Source organism: Pseudorca crassidens, chromosome 9 (assembly GCF_039906515.1).
Source record: "Pseudorca crassidens isolate mPseCra1 chromosome 9, mPseCra1.hap1, whole genome shotgun sequence".
NCBI classification, from domain to species: Eukaryota; Metazoa; Chordata; class Mammalia; order Artiodactyla; family Delphinidae; genus Pseudorca; species Pseudorca crassidens.
In genome coordinates, this window is record NC_090304.1 from 80054070 (window position 1) to 80080067 (window position 25998).

Here is a 25998-nt window from a genome sequence, read left to right on the forward strand (position 1 = left end):
CTAGCTATTTTACACATGGTAGTGTATATGTCAACCCTAATCTCCCAGTTTGTCCCACCCTCCCCCTCCACCCCGTGTCCACATGTCTGTTCTCTAAGTCTACGTCTCTTTTCCTGCCCTGCAAATAGGTTCGTCTGTACCATTTTTTTAGATTCCACATATATGTGTTAATATACGATATTTGTTTTTCTCTTTCTGGCTTACTTCACTCTGTATGACAGACTCTAGGTCCATCCACATCTCTACAAATGATCCAATTTCGTTTCTTTTTATGGCTGAGTAATATTCCATTGTTTATATGTACCACATCTTCTTTATCCATTCATCTGTCGTTGGACATTTAGGTTGTTTCCTTGTCCTGGCTATTGTAAATAGTGCTGCAGTGAACATTGGGGTACATGTGTCCTTTTGAATTATGGTTTTCTCAGGGTATATGCCCAGTAGTGAGATTGCTGGGTCACATGGTAGTTCTATTTTTAGTTTTTTAAGGAACCTCCATACTGTTCTCCTTAGTGGCTGTATCAATTTACATTCCCACCAACAGTGCCAGAGGGTTCTCTTTTCTCCACACCCTCTCTAGCATTTATTGTTTGTAGATTTTTTTTTTTTTTTTGCGGTACGCGGGCCTCTCACTGTTGTGGCCTCTCTCGTTGCGGAGCACAGGCTCCGGACACGCAGGCTCAGCGGCCATGGCTCACCAGTCTAGCCGCTCCGCGGCATGTGGGATCTTCCCAGACCAGGGCACAAGCCCGCGTCCCCTGCATCGGCAGGTGGACTCTCAACCACTGCGCCACCAGGGAAGCCCTGTTTGTAGATTTTTTGATGATAACCATTCTGACCAGTGTGAGGTGATAATCTCGTTATATGACAATTTAGTAAAAAGTTTGATCTCAAATACTTTAAGGAAAAAATGTTTGTTCACATAAAGATGATTTTAGGAGATGGACAACCTAAGTTTGTTTTGGTAGTTCTGAGTTTATATTGAACTTAGTTTCATGTAAGAGGGTAATTAGCATCCTTGTTATAGAGTTTCTGGAGTGAAGAAGTATACTACTCACCAGTGTGTACCTGGGGCACACAGCTTTGATCTGTAGTATTACTGAATCTGTCTGGAGTGGATGTTAACAATATTCATATAGTGCTTTTTGTTTATAAACCATTTATCAAAGTAGCTTTATGATACAATCACATATAAGCGGGGATACATTTTTAAAACCCAGGTTTTTTTAAGAATTGGTTGTAATATACTATAATTATTTCTAAAGTATAGTTTTTCCAAGGGGTAAAATTACAGTAATATAACATTTTAGGGAAATATATAAATTTTCAAGTATTAACTTTATGAAAATAACATTAAAAATCATTTGTTTATCACTTTAGATTGATTTTGCCGACACAAAAGATAAAGTGCTGGTGTTTTTCAAGCTGCGACCTGAAGTAATTACTGATCAGAATCTACATAAAAACATTCTTGTTTCATCTATGTTAGAATCACCTATAAATTCCCTTTACCAAGCAGTACGGCAAGTATTTGCGCCAATGTTGTTAAAGGTGAGTAAATTAAAGTAGCTTGTATGGTGGTTGTTGTTTTTAGCCTAAGTATTTGGGTAAATGCTTTCATACACACAAAAGTAAATATTTATTATTTTATTTACTGGTAATATCATTAGTATTTTAGTTTTTAAGTTAAAATATTTTTTCTTTGTAATTAAAAAAATTTTAATGTAGCCTTTATTGGCAAATAGAGAAATTGGAGAAAGATATAAAATGCAATCTACATCAGCTCTTAAATTGCTGTAGTAAATGATCTTTATAAAGTTTTAACTGTTGAAAGGACTTTTTTCCCTCCCTTATGAGATGGAGGTAGTGTCAGGCTTTGAGTGAAACAGATATATTTGGACTTAGTTCTTTTGAAAGTGTTTTAGGAAACCAGTTTGATTGGCAAGATTTTGAACATTGTATGCTCTTGTCTGTTTTTATTTAGGATCAGGAATGGAGCAGAAACCTTGATCCCAAACTTCAGAATCTTTTGAGTGAACTAGAAGCAGGCTTGGGTATAGTTCTACGAAGATCAGATACTAACTTATCAAAACTGAAATTTAAGGAAGATGACACACGAGGTATTTACCCATAGTTTTGTCAAAGAAAATCAAAACAATTGCCTTATTAATACATTAGTAAATTAATATACTTCTGCAAAGATTTCTTCCCACACTTTGGATCTTCTCTGAGCTTGAACTGCTTTTAAATAAATAGATTTACATATGGATTTGGAGAAGAGGAAGATGTGATCTTTAGTAATGTGCAGTTCATGGAAATAGAAAGTATAGTTGATCTCATTATTTGCAGTAGTTCTGTTCTATAAAGTCACTGTGAACACTCAGTTAGCGAATACTGAAGCATTGCTCCTAGGGTCCCGTGAGCCTCTGGTCATGAGATTTTCACCAACTGCTCAACACATAACCTTGTTTTAGGTGCATTTGGTTTGGACACGTTATTTAATATATATTGTTGATGAATTGTCATTGAGCTTAAGGGCAACAGCACTGCAACTCTTGCCTGAATGAAGCTCATCTAACACAAGTATTTTCTCTGTAAGGGACTTCACAGTGTTCTTGTGCTAGGAACACTAGACAGCACTTCACAACCATGCTTGGGGGCCATTTTAAACAGCAAAATCACCAACAAAAGCACAAAAATGTGAAAAACATGGCATTACATAGACTACAGAAAAGACATTTGTTTACAGTAGGTGATAGAAAATAAGAAAGCAGTGTTGCTTTGTTCATCCTTAGCTGGGAACATATGCGTTGGGCAACTCACATTTTTCACAGCTCTGTGCATGTCTGCAAATGACCACAAAAACATTGAGAGTATTGTATTGACTTTGGATACATATAAATGTTAACAAGTAGGTGACTTCATAAATCCAGAATCTGTGAATAATGAGGATTGATGCTAATTGTATATTTGTGAAGATAATAAGCCAATGACTTTTATTTTAAAATGTATTTTTTTCCTGAAGCTAATTGTAATTTTGTGGCTATAGATAAATTATTTCATAAGAACAATTAAGATGAAATGCCTGACATACACAAATCATTAGTTTAAAATATTAGTTGTAGTTTTATACTTTGAATAGTAAAATAGATGTTTTTTGAATCTCATACAACCAGAAAGAATAGTGAATTTACTTCCAGCATGGGATTAAGCAGCTAGAGGTTGCGTATTTCATTGGGAAAAATAAAACTATTTTAACTTGCTTATTTTTTCTTCCAGTTTTACTGAGATATAATTGACATACAGCACTGTATAAGTTTAAGGTGTGTAGCATAGAGATTTGAGTTAAATACATCAAGCAATGATTATCACAATAAGTTTAGTGAACATCCATCACCTCATATGGATAAAAAATTAAAGGAATAGAAAAAAAGTCTTCTTTTCTTGTGATGAGAACACTTAGGATTTACTCTCTTAACTTTCATATATAACATACAGCAGTGCTAATTATATTTATCATGTTGTATATTACATCCCTACTACTTATTTATCTTTTGGAAGTTGTACCTTTTGACCACCTCATACAATTCCCCTTCCTCCCATCCCCCACCTCTGGTAACTACAAGTCTGATTTATTTTTGTTTGTTTGTTTGTTTGTTTTTGACGTATAATTGACCTACAACAGTATGTTAGTTCCTGTTACACAACATAGTGATTTGGTATTTCTGTACATTTCAAAATGATCACCATGATGAGTCTAGTTACAGTGTGTCACCATAGAAAGATATTGCATAGTTCTTGACTGTATTCCCCACAGTATACATTTGATACCAGTGACTCCTTTATTTTGTAACTGGCAGTTACAAAATAAATCTTAATCTCCCTCACCCATTTCTTTCCTCCCCCACCCCCCTTCCCTCTGGTAAGGGGGGTTCTCTATATCTGTAATTCTGCTTTTTTTTTTTTTTTCCAAATATTTCTCCTGCACAGTGGGCACAGCAGCTGTTGCTTGGACTTCTTCAGGAACTTGTAGTGGAAGCTGGGCATGGTGGCTGGGCACTGGTGAGCACATGGTGGCCCTACAGCTTGTGCCTCACTCCAACCACAAGCTGGGTTTGGCTCCTGGTGGTGCCAGATCTCTATAACTCTGCTTTTGTTTTATTTGTTCATTTGTTTTGTTTCTTAGATTCCACATATAAGTGAGATTATACAGCATTTGTCTTTCTCAGCCTGACTTATTTAACTTAGCATAATGTCATCTAGGTCCATCCATGTTGTCACAAATGGCAAGATTTCATTCTTTTTTACGGCTGAGTAATATTCCATTATATATATATATATATATATATATATATATATATATATATGTACACACCACACACACACACACACACACACATACATATACATATGTATATATATATATACACCCCACATCATCTTTATCTATTCATCTGTTGATGGACACTTAGGTTTCTTCCATATCTTGGCTACTGTAAATAATGCTGCTGTGAACATAGAAGAGCATATATCTTTTTTAATTAGTGTTTTTGTTTTTTTAAGATAAATGCCCAGAAGTGTAATTGCTGGATCATATGGTAGTTCTATTTTTAATTTTTTGAGTAATCTGCCTACTGTTTTCCATAGTGGCTGCTTTACTTTACCTTCCCACCAACAGTGCATGACGGTTGCACATCCTCACCAACACTTGTTATTTGTTGCCTTTTTGATAACAGTCATTGACAGTGTGAGGTGGTATCTCATTGTGGTTGATTTGTATTTTGCTGATGATTAGTGATGTTGAGCATTTTTCATGTGCCTGTTGACCATCTGTATGTGTCCTTTGGAGAAATGTTTATTCAGATCCTCTGCCTATTTTTTAATTGGGTTGTTTTTTTTTGATACAGAGTTATATGAATTCTTTATATATTATAGATATTAACCCCTTATCTGATATATTGTTTGCAAATACCTTCTCCCATTCAGTAGGTGGCCTTTTCATTTTGTTGATAGTTTCCATAGCTGTGCAAAAGCTTTTTAATTTTATGTAGTCCCATCTGTTTATTTTTACTTTTGTTTCCCTTGCCTGAGAAGCCAGATCCAAGAAAATATTACTTAGACCAGTGTCATAGAGCGTACTCCCTATGTTTTCTTCTAGAAGTTATGGTTTCAGGTCTTACATTTAAGTCTTTAATCCATTTTGAACTTAATTTTGTGTATGATGGGAGAGAAAAGTCCAGTTTAATTCTTTTGCATGTAGGTCCAGCTTTTCCAACACCATTTACTGAAGAGGCTGTCTTTTCCCCTTTGTATATTCTTGCTTCCTTTGTCATAGATTAATTGCCATAGGTGTGAGTTCATTTCTGGGGTCACTGTTCTTTCCATTGATATATGTATCTGTATTTGTGCTAGTACCATACTGTTTTGATGACTGTAGCTTTGCAGTATAGTTTGAAATCAGGGAGCATGATAACTCCAGCTGTGTTCTTTCTCAAGATTGTTTTGGTTATTTGGGGTTTTTTTTTATGTTTCCAGACAAACTTTAGGATCATTTTTCCTAATTCTGTGAAAAATGCCATTGGTATTTTGTTAGGGATTGCATTGAATCTATGGATTGCCTTGGATAGTATGCTCATTATAACATTATTAATTCTTCCAATCCATGAACGTGGTATATCTTTCCATTTGTTTGTGTTGTCTTCAATTTTTCCATCAATGTTATACTTTTCTGCATACAGTCTTTTTACCTCGTCAGGTAGTTTTATTCCTAGGTATTTTATTCTTTTCGATGTGATTATAAATGGGATTGTTTTTTTAATTTCTCTTTCTGATAGTTTGTTGTTAGTGTATAGAAATACAACAGATTTCTGTGTATTAATTTTGTATCCTGAAATTTTACCAAATTCATTGATGAGCTCTAGTAGTTTTTTTGTGGCATCTTGAGGATTTTCTATGTATAGTATCATGTCACCTGCAAACAGTAACAGTTTTGCTTCTTCCTTTCCAATTTGGATTCCTTTTATTTTTTTTCTTATCTGATTGCTGTGGCTAGGACCTCTAATACTGTGTTGAATAAAAGTGGTGAGAGTGGCCATCCTTGTCTTGTTCCTGATGTTAGAGGAGCTGCTTTCAGCTTTTCACCATTGAGTATGATGTTAGCTGTGGGCTTATCATATATGTTATTATGTTGATGTATGTTCCCTCTATATCCACTTTGTTGTTGAGAGTTTTTAATCATAAATGGATGCTGACTTTTATCAAATTTTTTCTGTATCTATTGAGATGGTCATATGATTTTTATTCAGTTTGTTAATGTGGTATATCACATTGATTGATTTTTGGATTTGAATCATCCTTGCATCCCTGTGATAAAACCCACTTGATTGTGGTATATGAACCTTTTAATGTATTGTTGAATTTGGTTTGCTAATATTTTGTTGAGGAATTTTGCATCTATATTCATCAGTGATATTGGCCTGTAATTTTCTTTTTTTGTGTGTGTGTGTGATATCTTTGTCTGGTTCTGATTTTAGGGAGATGCTGGCTTTGGAAAATGAGTATGGAAGCATATCTTCCTCTGCAGTTTTTGGGAATAATTTGAGTATAATAGGTGTTAACCCTTCTCTACATATTTGGTAGAATTCACCAAACCATGTGATCCGAAGCCATCTAGTTCTGGACTTCTGTTTTTTGGAGTTATTTTTTACAATTACTAGTAATGAAATGATTCAATTTCATTACTGGTAATTGGTCTACTCATATTTTCTATTTCTTCCTTGTTCAGTCTTGGGAAACTGTACATTTCTAGGGATTTTGTCCTTTTCTTATAGGTTGTTCATTTTATCGGTGTATAATTTTTCTTAATAATATCTTATGATCCTTTCTATATCTGTGGTGTCAGCTGTAACTTCTTTTTATTGATTTGGGCCCTCTCTCTTATTTTCTTGATGAGTGTGGCAAAGTTTGTCAGTGACGTTTAATTTTTTAAAGAACCAGCTCTTAGTTTCATTGATCTTTTCTATTTTTTCTTTTTTTTTAGTCTCTGTTTCATTTATTTCTGCTCTGATCTTTATGATTTATTGCTTTCTGCTAACTTTTGGTTTTGCTTGTTCTTCTTTTTTCTAGTTCCTTTAGGTGTAAGTTTAAGTTGTTTATTTGAGATTTTTCTTATTTCATGAAGTAGGCTTGTATTGCTATAAACTTGCCTCTTAGAACTGCTTTTGCTGCATCATGTAGATTTTAGATTGTTGTGTTTTTATTTTCATTTTTCTTTAGGTATTTTTTGATTTTTCCTCTGTGATCCATTGATTGTAGCATGTTATTTAGTCTCTACATATTTGTGTGTTTTTTGCAGTTTTTTCCTTCTAGTTGATTTCCAGTCTTAGAGCATTGTGGTCAGAAAAGATGCTTGATATGATTTCACTTTTCTTTAAATTTGCTGCATCTTATTTTTGTGGCCTAGCATGTGATCTGTCCTGGAGATGTGCATTTGAAATAAATGTATATTCTGCATTTGAAATAAATGTATATTCTGCTGCTTGTGGATGGAATGTTCTATATATATATATAAAGTTTATTTCATCTAATGTGTTGTTTAAGGCCGTTGTTTCCTTATTGATTTTCTGTCTGGATGATCTGTCCATTGATGTAAGTGGGATGTTAAAGTTCCCTACTATGAACTTATTACTGTCAGTTTCTCCCTTTATGTCTATTAATATTTGCTTTATGTATTAGGTGCTCCTATGTTTGGTGGATATATACTTACATTGTGTTATATCTTCTTAGATTGATCCCTTGATCAGTATGTAATATCCTTCTTTATCATTTGTGAAAGTCTTTTTTTTTTTTGACTGTAATTAGGCAAATTTACTTTATTCCAACTCAGATTTTCTTATAGAGATAATTTTCCACATAAATAAGAGTTAAAATCAGTGTTTTAATATTTTTTTAAAATAAAAAGTTAAAAGGGGGCTTCCCTGGTGGTGCAGTGGTTGAGAGTCCGCCTGCCAATGCAGGAGACATAGCTTTGTGCCCTGGTCTGGGAGGATCCCACATGCTGCAGAGCGGCTGGGCCTGTGAGCCATGGCCACTGAGCCTGCGTGTCCAGAGCCTGTGCTCTGCAACAGTAGAGGCCACAACAGTGAGAGGCCGCATACCGCAAAAAAACCCAAAAAAGTTAAAAGACATCAAGTATTCCTTTTGCAGTGTTTTTATTTGTCCTTGTAGGGACGCTTTTTAGTAATTAATTGGACTATAAGAAAAGCCATACAGAAAGTTTGTACCACAACATCATGTGTGATAGTCTTTAAAGTCTTTTTTTATCTGATGTAAGTGTTGCTTTTTGATTGCCATTTGCATGGAATAGGTTTTCCCATCCCCTTTCAATCTGAGTGTGGCTTTAGATCTGAAGCAGGTCTCTAGCAGGCAACATATATATGGGTTTTGTTTTTGTATCCATTCAGCCAACTTAAAGTAATTATTGATAAGTGTGTACTGACTGCCATTTTGTTAATTGTTTTGGGGTTGTTTTTGTAGTTTGTTTTTGTTCATAGAAATTGTAAAAATTATTTTCTGTGCATCCTTAAGAATACAGAAATGTGCAAAATCAGCAAATGAAACCAGTGACTTGCTGGCTTTTCATTTTCAAATGATTCTGTTCTTTTTTTTTCTTCCTTCCTTCCTTCCTTCCTTTCTTTCTTCTTCTAGTTTTATTGAGATAATTGACATACAGCCCTGTGTAAGTTTAAAGTGTACAGTATAATGATTTGACTCATATACATCATGAAATGATATTCACAGTAAGTTTAGTGAACATCTATTATGTCATATAGATACAAAATTAAAGAAATAGAAACAAAAATTTTTTCTTTATGAGGAGAAATCTCAACATTTATTCTCTTAAGAACTTTCATATATAACATAAAGCAGTATTAATTATATTTATCATGTTGTACATTATATCTTTGGTACTCATTTATCTTATAACTAGTAGTTTGTTCCTTTTGAGCACCTTCATCCAATTCCCCCTCTCCCCACCCCCACCTCTGTTAACCAGCAATCTGATCTCTTTTTCTATGAGTTTATTTGTTTGTGAGATTTTGAAGTGTAATTGACTTACAAAACTATGTTAGTTCCTGGTGCACAATATAGTGTTTCAATATTTCTTTACATTTCAAAATGATCAGCATGATAACAGTTGATATTTCTGATTTTTCCTTCTCACTTTTCAGGTATTCTTACACCAAGTGATGAGTTCCAGTTTTGGATAGAACAAGCTCATCGTGGAAGTAAACAGATTAGTAAAGAAAGAGCCAGTTATTTTAAAGAATTATTTGAAACAGTTGCAAGAGTACGTGATTCATACATAGTTATATATCAGGTTTTGATAGAAGTACTTTAGCATTCAATTTTTACTAGATTTATCTCTGTTTTAAAATCATTACTTGATGGTTCTGGACAAAATATATTCTTCAGATGTAGCAGGGTTTACTTAAGATATGTATTTAAACTGAGTGCAACTTAGAAGTCCAAACTTTTAAAAAAGTTAAATTCTAATCTCTAGAAAATATTTTTCTCAAAAACATAATTACTTTCCTGCAGGTAGATAGGAAAAAAACAGAAACCTACTACTAACAGAGGTTTATCCTGTGGAGGTAATATGTCCTTTGGAAAAATTGTTTACTTTATTCAAATTAGCATTTTGGAGGAATCTGAAATATAAAAAGTCTTAGTTTGATACTTATTAGATTGATTATTCCTTGGTGTATCTATGTAGAGTTTAAATAAGTGACCATTTTGAGTGTTTTTTACAAAATCTATTCTTTTCAAAATAAATATTTAGTAATTTTTTATTCATTCCCAGTATTATTTCTATTTCATTAATATCATTTGAATGAAGTGTTTGAAATGGTTTAAAACTTTTTTCCTAGCAGTGATATACCATGTACTATGTTTGTATTATTGGTAACATTGTGAAACCCAGGAAATGAATCAATAAAGATATGTGAGGTGAAATGGGTAGTGTACATATGGTGTTAAGGCCATTTCTATTAGGTAAATAAAAGAAATGTCCCAAATTTAAAAGAAATTAGGCCAAGGGTAAAAATAAATTTATAGAGTTTATGTAATTCTTATTTTTCCTTCTGGCTTTCATGAAATTTATGTTTGTGAAGGAACTTACAGGGTATTTGCTTAAAGAAGTAATATATCATATGATAGAAGAAGAGGAGAAAATAATATGGCAGATATTAGAGATGTAGCGTTTGAAAAAGTCTGAGAACATTTTGACTATATTGCCCAAGGTACAAATATGATTATGTTTAAAAATGAATGCATTTTGGTTTTAGGAGTTTTATAACTTGGATGGTCTGTCCTTACTGGAAGTGGTTGACTTGGTGGAGACAACTCGGGATGTTGTAGATGATGTGTGGAGACAGACAGAACATGATCATTATCCTGAGTCACGAATGTTACATCTCTTAGATATTATAGGTACTAGTAAAGAAATAAACTTTTGCAATTTTGGAAGCCTGACTTATTTTGTTTTCTGTTTTTTCCTAAAATGTTCCTGAATACAGTAATTGTTGCTTAAAGTAACTCTTAGAGCAAATCATATAGGATTATTTAAGTAGATATTTGTACATAGTTGGTTAATTTAACTCATAGTGTCAGATTCTTTGACTATAATATAACTAAATTAACATAGATTTTTCGTCCCTATGTATTAATTTAGACTTTACTTTGTAATGAACTGGAAAGTTTAATATACATTGGGTTATCTGTTGACATTAAAAATATGTATACTTTTTGACCCAGAATACACCTTTCTCATTGTTATCCTAAGAAAATGTTAGACAAGTACATAAATGTGTATGTAAAAGGATATTTATTACAGCATTGTTTGTAAAATGAGACTAGGAACAAATAGCAATTGAGAATTGGTTATGTAATGCTATGTCCATACTGTGGGCTCTGCAGCCTTTAAAAAAAATGTGTATATATTTCTATACTTCAAAGAAATGTGTGATATATTGAAAGATGCAGAAATACAAATATGTGTGTGTATGTGTGTTTTTAAAAAATATTTGTTATTAACAGTGCCCGTCTAAAGATGTGGATGTGGTATTTCATAGATCCTTGGTTTGCTAATTTGTGTATTATTTTAATTTTGTAAAAAGCATATGTTTCATAATTATTTGGTAAAAAGATATGTTCATTAAAATGTTTGTTTTACGTGTTATTAGGTGGCTCCTTTGGAAGATTTGTTCAGAAAAAGTTGGGAACTTTGAACCTATGGGAAGATCCTTATTATCTTGTGAAGGAAAATATGAAAGCTGGGATTTCAATTTGTGAACAGTGGGTTATTGCCTGTAGTCATCTAACAGGTCAGGTGTGGCAGCGCTATGTACCTCATCTGTGGAAAAATGAAAAATATTTTCCTGAAACACTTGACAAACTTGGCAAACGCCTTGAAGAGGTATATTTGATTATTTGGATCTTTGTTTTAAGTGTGAAGTAGGTCCTCACTTGTTTGAGAATGTGTTTTATAATTAATAAGACCTACACATCTGATAGAACTTGTTTAAACTTTTGGGAGAGAATAAGAGGTAAAGTTCATATGAGATGACTTATGAAGTTGTGTGGTACAGTACCAGGTGCCCAGTGGGTACTAAGTGCTGGTTTCCACTTCCTTTCTTTTTTTTTTGGTTTGTGGCTATTCAGTTTGTAAGTTGTGAACTTTTATTTTGTTCTTCTTTGTTGTAAAAAGACAGTCAACCCACTTGTCTAGGTATGGAAGCTCTCAGACTTTCTCTTGGCTATTGAAATTTTTACAAGCGGAGACAGCTTTTCAGGGAGTACTCAGTGGAAATATTTGAAACAGCTGTTTGATTTATATAAATTATGAGTTTCAGTATAGAACTTAGATGTTTAGCTTGAAGGGGCAGGCAAAATGAGAATATGTGAAGATTGCAGAGTGACTTTTTCCCTTTGGGCTTAAGGGAACCATTTTTCTTGGGGATTTTTTGTTGTTGTATTTTTTTTTTTTTTTTTTTTTGGCCATGCTGTCCAGTTTGGGGTATCTTAGTTCCCAGACTAGGGACTGAACCTAGGCCCAGGCAGTGAAACCACTGGACCAACAGGGAATTCCTGTTGTTGTGTTTTTAAACCTTTTCATTATGAGAAATTTCAAACATACACAAAAGTAACATAGTATAGTGGATGTCAGTGTATCCATCACTCAGTTTCAGCAGCCACTGACAATGTTCAGTTCCTGTTCCATCTTTGTCTCCCCTGCTTTCCGTTTTTTTGCTGGAGTATTTTTAAAGCCAATCCAAGAAATCTTATACTTTTACCCTTAAAACACAATCATAATACCAATATCACCCCCAACAAAATGACAGTAATTTCTTAATATCATTATGTATCTAATCAATATTCAAGTTTCCTGATTGTCTCAGAAATTTTTTTAGTTACTAAATGTTGGTTTACTTGAACCAGGTTGCTTCACAGGCAGTACTATATAGTTCTTATACATTAGAGGAGGCAGGTAATGTCTGGTTTTCCCACTTTCATGAGTTAAGTTTGATCTGTGGGTTCATGTATGATTAGCCTGATCCATCTGTTATAACGTTCTTCATCAGCTTTTTCTGAATGATTTATCATGAGGAGTTGGAAAATGATGATTTTCTAATTCTGTTGTTCTTTTTGCATTTATTAAGTGATGTTGGAAGAACTTGTCTTCATCAGTTTTTTAGCGACCCTGAAACATAGTTTGTATAGGAATGGTAGTATAGACAATTAGTTTTTATTTATCATTTTAGTACAATGAACAATAAGTTAGTATCAGTAAGTTCCATAGGCAATCAATGAAATGCTTTTTTAATAGTATCATTATGAACCTATGATTTTTTATATTTTATGAGTTTCAACCCAATGTAGTTTTTATCATAGTTATTATTACTATATTCAAATTGTACCATCGTTGGACAGTGAGTACCCCTTTACACTGGCTCTGTGTCATTTTTGACATGCATCCAGTATTTCTTTGATAACTTCCTTACATTCTGGCCCCTCAAAATGTACTGGCCCATCTACATTTTCTGTTTCATACCTGGAATTAGTCATTTCTCCAAAGGTCCTTGTCCTTATCAGTGGAAAATGGTATTTAGCAACAACAATCTGGTTGAGGAAGTGGTAAATATTATTTAATTATCAATGCTTTTAGGCTGTCTCAGTAGACAGCATTGTTAAATTGGTACTTTTGTTTTTATCAAGAGAAAAATAAATCATAAGTTTGTTCTGATATTTTCAACTCAAATGGAAGATTATAGCATTTTTACTTAGCCTTTTTGATTACCTTTTGATGGTTGGTAGAAATTTTAAATACAAAATGAAATAAATTGTTTTCCAGCTGTTAATAGATTATACATAATGGAGTTGTTAACATTGTTTCATTATTAGAAGTGCAATTTAAGGCAGAATAATGGAAATCAGAAATTTTTACTATAGTAAGGAGAAACTCTAAAACTTTACCTAAATGAGCTTTAAACATAGTTTAAAAATACTTAGATTTTATATATGTTAACTAGATTTGAGCACACTGATTGATAATAGTGTAATGATACAGTATGTCTTTGAGTATCACTTTGATTATTGATGAGTAGTAATTACCAAGATTACAGTTCAGATTTGTTGTTCATTTCAGAGAATCTAGGTTAAAGAAATTCTTGCCCAATATCTTTAGATTTTAGACTATTTGTGCTGATGTATTGATTTAAATAAATTTGTTGTTTTAATATTTTATGTTTTAGGTCTTGGCTCTTAGAACAATTCGTGAGAAACTTCTCTATTTTTCACCTGCCAGTGATGAGAAAATCATATGCTTGGCTCGAGTATTTGAACCTTTTACTGGCCTGAATCCTGTGCAATATAATCCATATACTGAGGTTGAATATATATGTGTTTGTCTATATAATTTCCTGTTTGTGTTGTTCTTTTTAAAGGCCGATTTTAAAAATATTAAAGTCTAACAATGTTGTTAATTTGTTTAGCCTTTATGGAAAGCTGCAGTGTCTCAATATGAAAAAATTATTGCGCCTGTGGAACAAAAAATAGCAGGAAAATTAAAAAATTATATTTCAGAAATTCAGGATAGTCCACAGCAGGTAAAATATTGAAATATTTAACTTCTAATATTTCCCTTAAGCTATTTGAGGAGATACTCATGTTTTTACCTAGTCGATTCACTTGGGATGAACATATACTTATTTGTTTCATATTAGCTTCTTCAAGCATTTCTGAAATATAAAGAGTTGGTGAAGCGTCCAACCATAAGCAAAGAATTGATGCTAGAAAGAGAAACTTTATTGGCGAGACTTATGGACTCAGTTAAAGGTAAAAGTGTATCAGAGATTATAGTGTTTGCTTGAAAAAATATTTTTGTAGATTGCTTTTTCCTTTGTTTTATACCACTTAGGTTTAAGATATTATATTTTATGACATCTGTATGTTGAAGGTTAATTTACTATTTCTGTAATAAATGACAGGTTTCTTGAATTAACTGGTTATTTTCTTTCTCTCACTTGATGTGTGGTGAGGTCCCTAAGGGTAAAGGACCAACTGTTACTATTTTTCTATTCACAATATTTGATAGTGTTTGGTACATGGAAGGCATTTAGGAAATCTTTGCTGAATGTGTGTAATCATTTATTTGATTTAAATTTTATAGACTTTCGATTAGATTTTGAAAACCGATGCCGTGGAATTCCTGGTGATGCATCTGGACCACTTTCTGGCAAAAACCTTTCAGAAGTTGTCAATAATATAGTTTGGGTTCGTCAGTTGGAAATGAAGGTATTAGTTTTAATAAATGTTGAAGAATACTAATTGTAAAATGTGCTAAATTAATGTAGAAGACACTCTAGAACTGTAGTGAAAACATTAAGAAGACATTCTCTGTTTTCCTTGCATTTTCATCTAATTTTCATGTGAAAATGTAGAACTCTGAAAAAGTGAAAAATATATAAATTTCAAAGGATTTTTTAATTCTTTGAAGTGTATCTGTAGAATTTTGGTACGTACAAAGTCTATCTGCAAGTATGTTTATGTAAATACATCATCCTACGTTGAAAGGAAGTTAACAGAATGGTGAAAGGTAATTATGGTATTGCCTAAGGTTGTGGCAGCAATTTATAGAATTAAAGGACTATTATTTTAATATTATCAAAGTTGATCTAAGAATCTTATGTGCTTACTAATTAGTATGTGGTACACTATCTTGCATTCGACTCATGTAATAAATATTAATTGGTTTTAATGTATGATTAAGAGCAAGCAAATATAGAGTGTTATAAAGGCTAGCATGTTTGAGAGTTCTATTTATTCAAGTTTATATTTTGATTTTTTTCTGTAATATTCTGCCTAACTTTGTTAGTCAGCTTTCCAAGTTGCGACAATCTTCGTATACTTGTGGAGGAAAGGCATTTCTCTTTAATTGGCATCCAAACTGGCCTAATTATTGTTTGAGCTGTTAAACACAGCATTTAATAAAGGGCTCAAATTATTGCATAACATATTTAGGAGTATTGCTGAATTCTTGGAGTTTCACCTGAATTTCCCTTATTGTAAATTATGCCTTGTATGTGTTATCTTCTGTGTTTTGCTATTCTGAGGTTGTATAATTCAGAAGTAAAGCAGGGGTTGATATTTTTAAATTCACTGGCAAATCTTCTATTTTACTGTTTACAGATGAATGGGAAAATAATTTCTGAATCACAGAACAGAGAAGAGAGCTGATTTTATGCTAATTTTGTTAGAATTTAAATAATAAATATTCTTGTAATTTGGCTTTTTAAGGCAGATGATACTATCAAGATTGCAGAGGCTCTTTTATCTGACTTGTCAGGATTTCGATCTTTCCATCGAAGTGCTGAAGATCTCTTAGACCAGTTTAAACTATATGAACAAGAACAATTTGATGATTGGTCCAGGGATATTCAATCTGGCTTGTCTGATTCCAAATCCGGTTTGTGGTAAGTATAAGTATACTAAACAGTGAAATCTACACAAGAATCTTTTTTCTTGTGTTATTAATCCAAATGACAAGGTGTAATTAATCATCTCTACTCCTCTCTCCTTTCTCCAAACTTGCTGATGCTTTTAGAATTTTTTTTTTCTTTAGGTTTTTTTTTTTTTTTTTTGAGGTACGCGGGCCTTTCACCGTTGTGGCCTCTCCCACTGCGGAGCACAGGCCCCGGACGCGCAGGCTCAGCGACCATGGCCCATGGGCCCAGCTGCCCCACGGCATGTGGGATCCTCCCGGACCGGGGCACGAACCCACGTCCCCTGCATCGGCAGGTGGACTCTCAACCACTGCGCCACCTGGGAAGCCCTTGTTTAGGTTTTTGTTTTTGCGGTATGCAGGCCTCTCACTGTTGTGGCTTCTGCATTGGCAGGTGGACTCTCAACCACTGTGCCACCAGGGAAGCCAGTTTAGGTTTTGATGATCAACTTTTAAGTCATTAAGGTTGGAAACTTTGACTGCCTTCCTTTGGCTTCTCATATCTATTCCCCAGAACTGCAGATTCTTATTTTGGAATTAGGCTTTCATGCTCCCATGTTTTTTTGTTACTGGCATACATATGTTTTCCTACCTTTTTACATTAATATTATATACCCCCCGTACATATTGTAAACTAAAATTTTGTTATTTTTAAGCTCCTTGAGATGAAGAATATTTCTTCATGTTGTCCAGCATAATAAGGATTTGGTAAATATTTATTAAGCTATATTGAATGTAATTTAATAGGTTAACCTAATTATTCCAATGGGTATTTAAAATGAATGGCCTAGAAAAACCATTGTTTATTTGTTCAGGTCAACTTTCCCCATTATATTATTGTCTGTAGTTTTAGAAACTTGCCATGTTTTAGTTTTTAGAAACTTGTTACTTTTTAAAAGTAACTTTGGCCATAATATGAAATTCTGTTTGTTTTCCCTATACTGCTGCAATGAATAATTAGGCCAAAAGTGGTAGCTTCCTAAACTGAATGAATAATTTTTTTTCTTTTATCTTGCATTTTGGTTTTGGAAGAAGAATGAAAGAACCAAAGGTGATAAGGCATAATGATTATAACTTTATGTCATTTAACTCTTTCCCTTTCTACCCTGAACCTAAAATACTAGAGATGATCCACCGCCCCCCCGCCCCCCCCCCCCGCAAAAAAGTAAAGAGTTCTATAGTCAATTAATTTTGGAGAATTGGCACGTTTATCACTACGGCTCTGGTGGAGATCCACTGTGTAAGACAGAGTACCGAAAGGACTGAGATCTGCAGTCAAAAAAGCTGTTTAACTTTATTCAACCTATTTTTTTCTCATTTGGTGATGAAACTTCTGACTCTCACTTTTTTTGGGGTAAAACCCATCATTGTTGCATAGAATCAAGAGTGTTTTGGAACACATTTCAGGATATGCTGGTATGTAGAAACTAATTGTGAATATTGGTTTCAAATAAAGGCAAAAAGTGTCACTGTTACAATTTTCTGATAGGCTTTATGTTCTTATAGGACAGTTTGGGCTAAATTATTATTTTAAGACATTTTAAAGTATCTGCTTTTTATTATGCTTTGTTTTATGCATTATTAAGTAGGCTGAATAGATTTGTTCTTTGCTTTTCAGTAACTTACTTTCTAAAACCTGCAAGTTCTCCTAATTGTGAAAGTGATTTGAAAGAAAGCATTATATAATATACATGATCTTGAAAGAAGGGTCATGAAAACATAATGCTTTTAATTTCCCACAGCATTTTCACAGTCCATGGAGACTTGAGTGCCCCGATGTAAAATTTGCTATTGTGGCTTTTAGAAGAAACACAAAGAAAAGACAGTCTTTACATAGTGAAAGGAAGAGGAGACGAATGAAACATTTGAATATCTCTACTCCTAGTATTTTGATGTTATTTATTATTGGTCCTTTAATGGGAGTATTAAAGAACCAAGTAGGCTGACTAAAAATCTAAGATACCTTTTAGAAAATGAATAAAAGCCTTTTCTCTTTATGATGGATTTGATGTCTATTTTGAGTCTTAGCTGAAGGTTAAGAGATTGATTTTTCTGACTTCAAAAGCTGCTTGGTTGAAATATCGATATGATGGTATATTTTGGATATTGTAGTTTGCTATCAAGGTCTGAATTGTGAAATACTGTGTGAAAAAAATATAACTTGAAAACTATAATTAAAATCTTATTTTTACTTTCAGTTAATAGTTTTTACAACTTCTCTGTAAGTATAAAATTATGTTTTTCGTCAAAAGAGTGAGAACATGAAATTTAAAAAGTTATTTATTTTGTATTGTAGTATTGAGGCTAATAGTCACATTATGGAGTTGGATCCTAATGATGGATCATTAAAAGTGCATTATTCAGATCGGTTGGTGATTCTTCAGAGAGAAGTTCGTCAGCTTTCTGCACTTGGCTTTGTTATTCCTGCAAAAATACAGCAAGTTGCAAACATTGCACAGAAATTCTGCAAGCAAGCAATTATTCTGAAACAAGTAAGAAATGATATTTTTGAAAACATGGCTATTCTGAGTTCATTACATTAGAGTATTTTAAGGGCTTTGCTTTCTGCTTTTGATTTTGTTAGGCTACTAGAATAGCACAATTAAGTCTTGTGAAGTTACGGTTTGCTAAATGACTGCATTACAAAATTTACTTTGTAATCCTCTATATGGGACTTTTATTGATTTGAGGGATTACTGTTACTGCTTTTCATTCTAAAGTCATTTAGAAAAATAGAATATTATTTTCTCTTTTATTCTTCTTTTATGTTACTAGATCTTAAAGGGCTTTCTAATTAAGGGCCTCTGTCTGCCTTCTAGGGGCATATTCTTAAAAAATTACTGAGCTGATGGACTGGTCTTTGTTTGTGTTCATTTCCTTGGTCTACCTGAAGCACACTGCCATCAAATCATTTACCTGTTTAAAACCATTTTTCTTTTTTTACATCTTTATTAGAGTATAATTGCTTTACAATGGTGTGTTAGTTTCTGCTTTACAACAGAGTGAATCAGTTATACATATGCTCCCATATCTCTTCCCTCTTGCGTCTCCCTCCCTCCCACCCTCCCTATCCCACCCCTCTAGGTGGTCACAAAGCACAGAGATGATCTGCCTGTGCTATGCAGCTGCTTCCCACTAGCTACCTATTTTACGTTTGGTAGTGTATATATGTCCATGCCACTCTCTCATTTTGTCACAGCTTACCCTTCCCCCTCCCCATATCCTCAAGTCCATTCTCTAGTAGGTCTGTGTCTTTATTCCTGTCTTACCCCTAGATTCTTCATGACATTTTCTTTTTTCTAAAATTCCATACATATGTGTTAGCATACGGTATTTGTCTTTCTCTTTCTGACTTACTTCGCTCTGTATGACAGACTTTAGGTCCATCCACCTCTTTACAAATAGCTCAATTTCGTTTCTTTTTATGGCTGAGTAATATTCCATTGTATATATGTGCCACATCTTCTTTATCCATTCATCCGATGATGGACACTTAAGTTGTTTCCACCTCCAGGCTATTGTAAATAGAGCTACAATGAACATTTTGGTACATGACTCTTTTTGAATTATGGTTTTCTCAGGGTATATGCCCAGTAGTGGGATTGCTGGGTCATATGGTAGTTCTATTTGTAGTTTTTTAAGGAACCTCCATACTGTTCTCCATAGTGGCTGTACCAATACACATTCCCACCAGCAGTGCAAGAGTGTTCCCTTTTCTCCACACCCTCTCCAGCATTTATTCTTTCTAGATTTTTTGATGATGGCCATTCTGACTGGTGTGAGATGATATCTCATTGTAGTTTTGATTTGCATTTCTCTAATGATTAATGATGTTGAGCATTCTTTCATGTGTTTGTTGGCAGTCTGTATATCTTCTTTGGAGAAATGTCTATTTAGGTCTTCAGCCCATTTTTGAATTGGGTTGTTTGTTTTTTTGTTATTGAGCTGCATGAGCTGCCTGTAAATTTTGGAGATTAATCCTTTGTCAGTTGCTTCATTTGCAAATATTTTCTCCATTCTGAGGGTTGTCTTTTGGTCTTGTTTATGGTTTCCTTTGCTGTGCAAAAGCTTTGAAGTTTCATTCGGTCCCATTTGTTTATTTTTGTTTTTATTTCCATTTCTCTAGGAGATGGGTCAAAAAGGATCTTGCTGTGATTTATGTCATAGAGTGTTCTGCCTATGTTTTCCTCTAAGAGTTTGATAGTTTCTGGCCTTACATTTAGGTCTTTAATCCATTTTGAGCTTATTTTTGTGTATGGTGTTAGGGAGTGATCTAATCTCATACTTTTAAATGTACCTGTCCACTTTTCCCAGCACCACTTATTCAAGAGGCTGTCCTTTCTCCACTGTACATTCCTGCCTCCTTTATCAAAGATAAGGTGACCATATGTGCGTGGGTTTATCTCTGTGCTTTCAATCCTGTTCCATTGATCTATCTTTCTGTTTCTGTGCCAGTACATACTGTCTTGATTACTGTAGCTTTGTAGTATAGTCTGAAGTCAGGGAGCCTGATTCCTCCAGCCCCGTGTTTCGTTCTCAAGATTGCTTTGGCTATTCGGGGTCTTTTGTGTTTCCATACAAATTGTGAAATTTTTTGTTCTAGTTCTGTGAAAAATACCATTGGTAATTTGATAGGGATTGCATTGAATCTGTAGATTGCTTTGGGTAGTAGAGTCATTTTCACAATGTTGATTCTTCTAATCCAAGAACATGGTATATCTCTCCATCTATTTGTATCATCTTTAATTTCTTTCATCAGTGTTTTATAATTTTCTGCATACAGGTCTTTTGTCTCCGTAGGTAGGTTTATTCCTAGATATTTTATTCTTTTTGTTGCAATGGTAAATGGGAGTGTTTTCTTGATTTCACTTTCAGATTTTTCATCATTAGTGTATAGGAATGCATGAGATTTCTGTGCATTAATTTTGTATCCTGCTACTTTACCAAATTCATTGATTAGCTCTAGTACTTTCCTGGTAGCATATTTAGGATTCTCTATGTATAGTATCATGTCATCTGCAAACAGTGACAACTTTACTTCTTATTTTCCGGTTTGGATTCATTTCCTTTTTTTCACTGATTGCTGTGGCTAAAACTTTCAAAACTATGTTCAATAAGAGTGGTGAGAGTGGGCAACCTTGTCTTGTTCCTGATCTTAGTGGAAATGCTTTCAGTTTTTCACCATTGACGATGATGTTGGCAGTGGGCTTGTCATATATGGCCTTTATTATGTGGAGGAAAGTTCCCTCTATGCCTACTTTCTGGAGGGTTTTTACCATAAATTGGTGTTGAATTTTGTCAAAAGCTTTCTCTGCATCTGTTGAGATGAACATATGGTTTTTCTCCTTCAATTTGTTAATATGGTGTATCACGTTGATTGATTTGAGAATATTGAAGAATCCTTACATTCCTGGAATAAACCCCACTTGGTCATGGTGTATGATCCTTTTAATGGGCTGTTGGATTCTGTTTGCTAGTATTTTGTTGAGGATTTTTGCATCTATGTTCATCAGTGATACTGACCTGTAATTTTCTCTCTTTGTGACATCCTTGTCTGGTTTTTGTATCAGGGTGATGGTGGCCTCATAGAATGAGTTTGGGAGTGTTCCTCTCTCTGCTATATTTTGGTAGAGTTTGAGACGGATAGGTGTTAGCTCTTCTCTAAATGTTTGATAGAATTCGCCTGTGAAGCCGTCTGGTCCTAGGCTTTTGTTTGTTGGAAGATTTTTAATCACAGTTTCAATTTCAGTGCTTGTGATTGGTCTGTTCATATTTTCTATTTCTTCCTGAGTCACTCTTGGCAGGTTGTGCATTTCTAAGAATTTGTCCATTTCTTCCAGGTTGTCCACTTTATTGGCGTAGAGTTGCTTGTAGTAATCTCTCATGATGTTTTGTATTTCTGCAGTGTCAGTTGAAACTTCTTCTTTTTCATTTCTAATTCTATTGATTTGAGTCTTCTCCCTTTTTTTCTTGATGAGTCTGGCTAATGGTTTATCTGTTTTGTTTATCTTCTCAAAGAACCAACTTTTAGTTTTATTGATCTTTGCTATTGTTTCCTTCATTTCTTTTTCATTTATTTCTGATCTAATCTTTATGATTTCTTTCCTTCTGCTAACTTTGGGTTTTTTTTTGTTCTTCTTTCTCTAATTGCTTTAGGTGCAAGGTTAGGTTATTTATTTGAGATGTTTCCTGTTTCTTAAGGTAGGGTTGTATTGCTGTAAACTTCCCTTTTAGAACTGCTTTTGCTGTATCCCATAGGTTTTGGGTCGTCATGTCTCCATTGTCATTTGTTTCTAGGTATCTTTTTATTTCCTCTTTGATTTCTTCAGTGATCACGTCGTTATTAAGTAGTGTATTGTTTAGCCTCCATGTGTTTGTATTTTTTACAGATCTTTTCCTGTAATTAATATCTGGTCTCATAGCGTTGTGGTCGGAAATGATACTTGATACAATTTCAATTTTCTTAAATTTACCAAGACTTAATTTGTGACCCAAGATATGGTCTATCCTGGAGAATGTTCCATGAACACTTGAGAAAAATGTGTATTCTGAGGTTTTTGGATAGAATGTCCTATAAATATCAATTAAGTCCATCTTGTTTAATGCATCATTTAAAGCTTGTCTTTCCTTATTTATTTTCATTTTGGATGATCTGTCCATTGATGAAAGTGGGGTGTTTAAGTCCCCTACTATGAATGTGTTACTGTCGATTTCCCCTTTTATGGCTGTTAGTATTTGCCTTATGTATTGAGGTGCTCGTATGTTGGGTGCATAAATATTTACAATTGTTATATCTTCTTCTTGGATCGATCCCTTGATCATTATGTAGTGTCCTTCTTTGTCTCTTCTAATGGTCTTTATTTTCAAGTCTATTTTGTTTGATATGAGAATTACTACTCCAGCTTTCTTTTGGTTTCCATTTGCATGGAATATGTTTTCCATCCCCGCACTTTCAGTCTGTATGTGTCTCTAGGTCTGAAGTGGGTGTCTTGTAGACAGCATATATATGGGTCTTGTTTTTGTTTCCCTTCAGCCAATCTTTTGGTGGGAGCATTTAGTCCATTTACATTTAAAGTAATTATCGATATGTATGTTCCTATTCCCATTTTCTTAATTGTTTTGGGTTCGTTATTGTAGGTCTTTTCCTTCTCTTGTGTTTCTTGCCTAGAGAAGTTCCTTTAGCATTTGTTGTAAAGCTGGTTTGGTGGTGCGGAACTCTCTCAGCTTTTGCTTGTCTGTAAGGTTTTAATTTTTCCATCAAATCTGAATGAGATCCTTGCTGGGTAGAGTAATCTTGGTTGCAGGTTTTTCTCCTTCATCACTTTAAATATGTCCTGCCAGTCCCTTCTGGCTTGCAGAGTTTCTGCTGAAAAATCAGCTGTTAACCTTATGGGGATTCCCTTGTGTGTTATTTGTTGTTTTTCCCTTGCTTCTTTTAATATGTTTTCTTTGTATTTAATTTTTGACAGTTTGATTAATATGTGTCTTGGCGTGTTTCTCCTTGGATTTACCCTGTATGGGACTCTCTGTGCTTCCTGGACTTGATTAACTATTTTCTTTCCCATATTAGGGAAGTTTTCAACTATAATCTCTTCAAATATTTTCTCAGTCCCTTTCTTTTTCTCTTCTTCTTCTGGAACCCCTGTAATTCGAATGTTGGTGTGTTTAATGTTGTCCCAGAAGTCCCTGAGACTGTCCTTAGTTCTTTTCATTCTTTTTTCTTTATTCTGCTCTGCAGTAGTTATTTCCACTATTTTGTCTTCCAGGTCACTTATCCGTTCTTCTGCATCAGTTATTCTGCTATTGATCCCATCTAGAGTATTTTTAATTTCATTTATTGTGTTGTTCATCGTTGCTTGTTTCATCTTTAGTTCTTCTAGGTCCTTGTTAAATGTTTCTTGCATTTTGTGTATTCTATTTCCAGGATTTTGGATCATCTTTACTATCATTATTCTGAACTACTTTTTCAGATAGACTGCCAATTTCCTCCTCATTTGTTAGGTCTGGTGGGTTTTTATCTTGCTCCTTCATCTGCTGTTTTTCTGTCTTCTCATTTTGCTTATCTTACTGTGTTTGGGGTCTCCTTTTTGCAGCCTGCAGGTTTGTGGTTCCCGTTGTTTTTGGTGTCTGTCCCCAGTGGCTAAAGTTCATTCACACTGGGTTGTGTAGTCTTCCTGGTGGAGGGGACTAGTGCCTGTGTTCTGGTGGATGAGGCTGGATCTTGTCTTTCTGGTGGGAAAGTCCACGTCTGTTGGTGTGTTTTGGGGTGTCTGTGGACTTATGATTTTAGGCAGCCTCTCTGCTAATGGGTGTGGTTGTGTTCCTGTCTTGCTAGTTGTTTGGCATAGGGTGTCCAGCACTGTAGCTTGCTGGTCGTTGAGTGAAGCTGGGTGCTGGTGTTGAGATGGAGATCTCTGGGAGATTTTCGCTGTTTCATATTATGTGGAGCTGGGAGGTCTCTTGTGGACCAGTGTCCTGAAGTTGGCTTTCCCACCTCAGAGGAACAGCACTGACTCCTGGCTGTAGCACCAAGAGCCTTTCATCCACACGGCTCAGAATAAAAGGGAGAAAAAGTAGAAAGAAAGAAAGAAAGAACGAAAGAAAGGAAAGAAAGAAAGGAGGGAGGGAGGGAGGGAGGAAGGAAGGCGGGAGGGAAGGAAGGAACGAAAGAAATAAAGAAGATAAAATAAAATAAAGTAAGGTAAAATAAAATAAAGTTATTAAAATAAAAAATAATTATTAAGAAAAAAAATTTTTTTAAAGAAAAAAAAAACGGACGGATAGGACCCTAGGACAAATGGTTGAATCAAAGCTATACAGACAAAATCTCACACAGAAGCATACACGTACACACTCACAAAAAGAGGAAAAGGGGAAAAAATAAATCTTGCTCTCAAAGTCCACGTCCTTAATTTGGGATGATTCATTGTCTATTCATGTATTCCACAGATGCAGGGTACATCAAGTTGATTGTGGAGCTTTAATCCACTGCTTCTGAGGCTGCTGGGAGAGATTTCCCTTTCTCTTCTTTGTTCTCACAGCTCCCGGAGCTCAGCTTTGGATTTGGCCCCGCCTCTGTGTGTAGGTCGCAGGAGGGCGTCTGTTCTTAGCTGAGACAGGACAGGGTTAAAGGAGCAGCTGCTTCGGGGACTCTGGCTCACTCAGGCCGGGGGTGGGGGTGGGAGGGAGCGGTAAGGAGTGCGGGGCAAGCCTGTGGCGGCAGAGGCTGGCGTAACGTTGCACCAGCCTGAGGTGCGCTGTGCGTTCTCCCAGGGAAGTTGTTCCTGGATCCCGGGACCCTGGCAGTGGCGGGCTGCACAGTCTCCCCGGAAGGGGGGTGTGGATGGTGACCTGTTCTCTGGGGTCCGCGCTTTTAGCTGCGGCTCGCGCCCGTCTCTGGAGCTCCTTTAAGTAGCGCTCTTAATCCCCTCTCCTCGCACACTGGGAAACAAAGAGGGAAGAAAAAGTCTCTTGCCTCTTTGGCAGGTCCAGACATTTCCCCGGACTCCCTTCTGGCTAGCCGTGGTGCACTAACCCCCTGCAGGCTGTGTTCATGCCACCAACGCCAGTCCTCTCCCTGCCTCTGACCGAAGCCCGAGCCTCAGCTCCCAGCCCCGCCCGCCCCGGCGGGTGAGCAGACAAGCCTCTCGGGCTGGTGAGTGCCGGTCGGCACCGATCCTCTGTACGGGAATCTCCCCGCTTTGCCTTCCGCACCCCTGTTGCTGTGCTCTCCTCCGTGGCCTCGAAGCTCACCCCTCCGCCTCCCGCAGTCTCCGCCCACGAAGGGGCTTCCTAGTGTGTGGAAACCTTTCCTCCTTCACAGCTCCCTCCCACTGGTGCAGGTCCCGTTCCTATCCTTTTGTCTCTGTTTATTCTTTTTTCTTTTGCCCTACCCAGGTACATGGGGACTTTCTGGCCTTTTGGGAGGTCTGAGGTCT

The 25998-nt window shown here is 35.3% G+C and overlaps 1 protein-coding gene across 8 annotated transcripts in view; it reads left to right on the plus strand.

Annotated features, from left to right (window-relative positions):
* The window catches only part of DYNC2H1 (dynein cytoplasmic 2 heavy chain 1), a 379694-nt gene that overhangs the window by 3700 nt on the left and 349996 nt on the right, over positions 1–25998 (plus strand). For all 8 annotated transcript variants that reach the window (XR_010946253.1, XM_067750851.1, XM_067750854.1 and 5 more), the window contains exons 2-12: positions 1381–1551; positions 1985–2120; positions 9231–9349; positions 10347–10491; positions 11244–11476; positions 13812–13946; positions 14052–14165; positions 14283–14394; positions 14729–14853; positions 15856–16031; positions 18357–18552. Coding sequence is in view for 7 of the 8 variants with exons in the window: in XM_067750851.1 (XP_067606952.1) it covers positions 1381–1551; positions 1985–2120; positions 9231–9349; positions 10347–10491; positions 11244–11476; positions 13812–13946; positions 14052–14165; positions 14283–14394; positions 14729–14853; positions 15856–16031; positions 18357–18552 (1662 nt within the window). In the remaining variant the exon portion in view is untranslated. The remainder of the gene's footprint in view (positions 1–1380; positions 1552–1984; positions 2121–9230; positions 9350–10346; positions 10492–11243; positions 11477–13811; positions 13947–14051; positions 14166–14282; positions 14395–14728; positions 14854–15855; positions 16032–18356; positions 18553–25998) is intronic.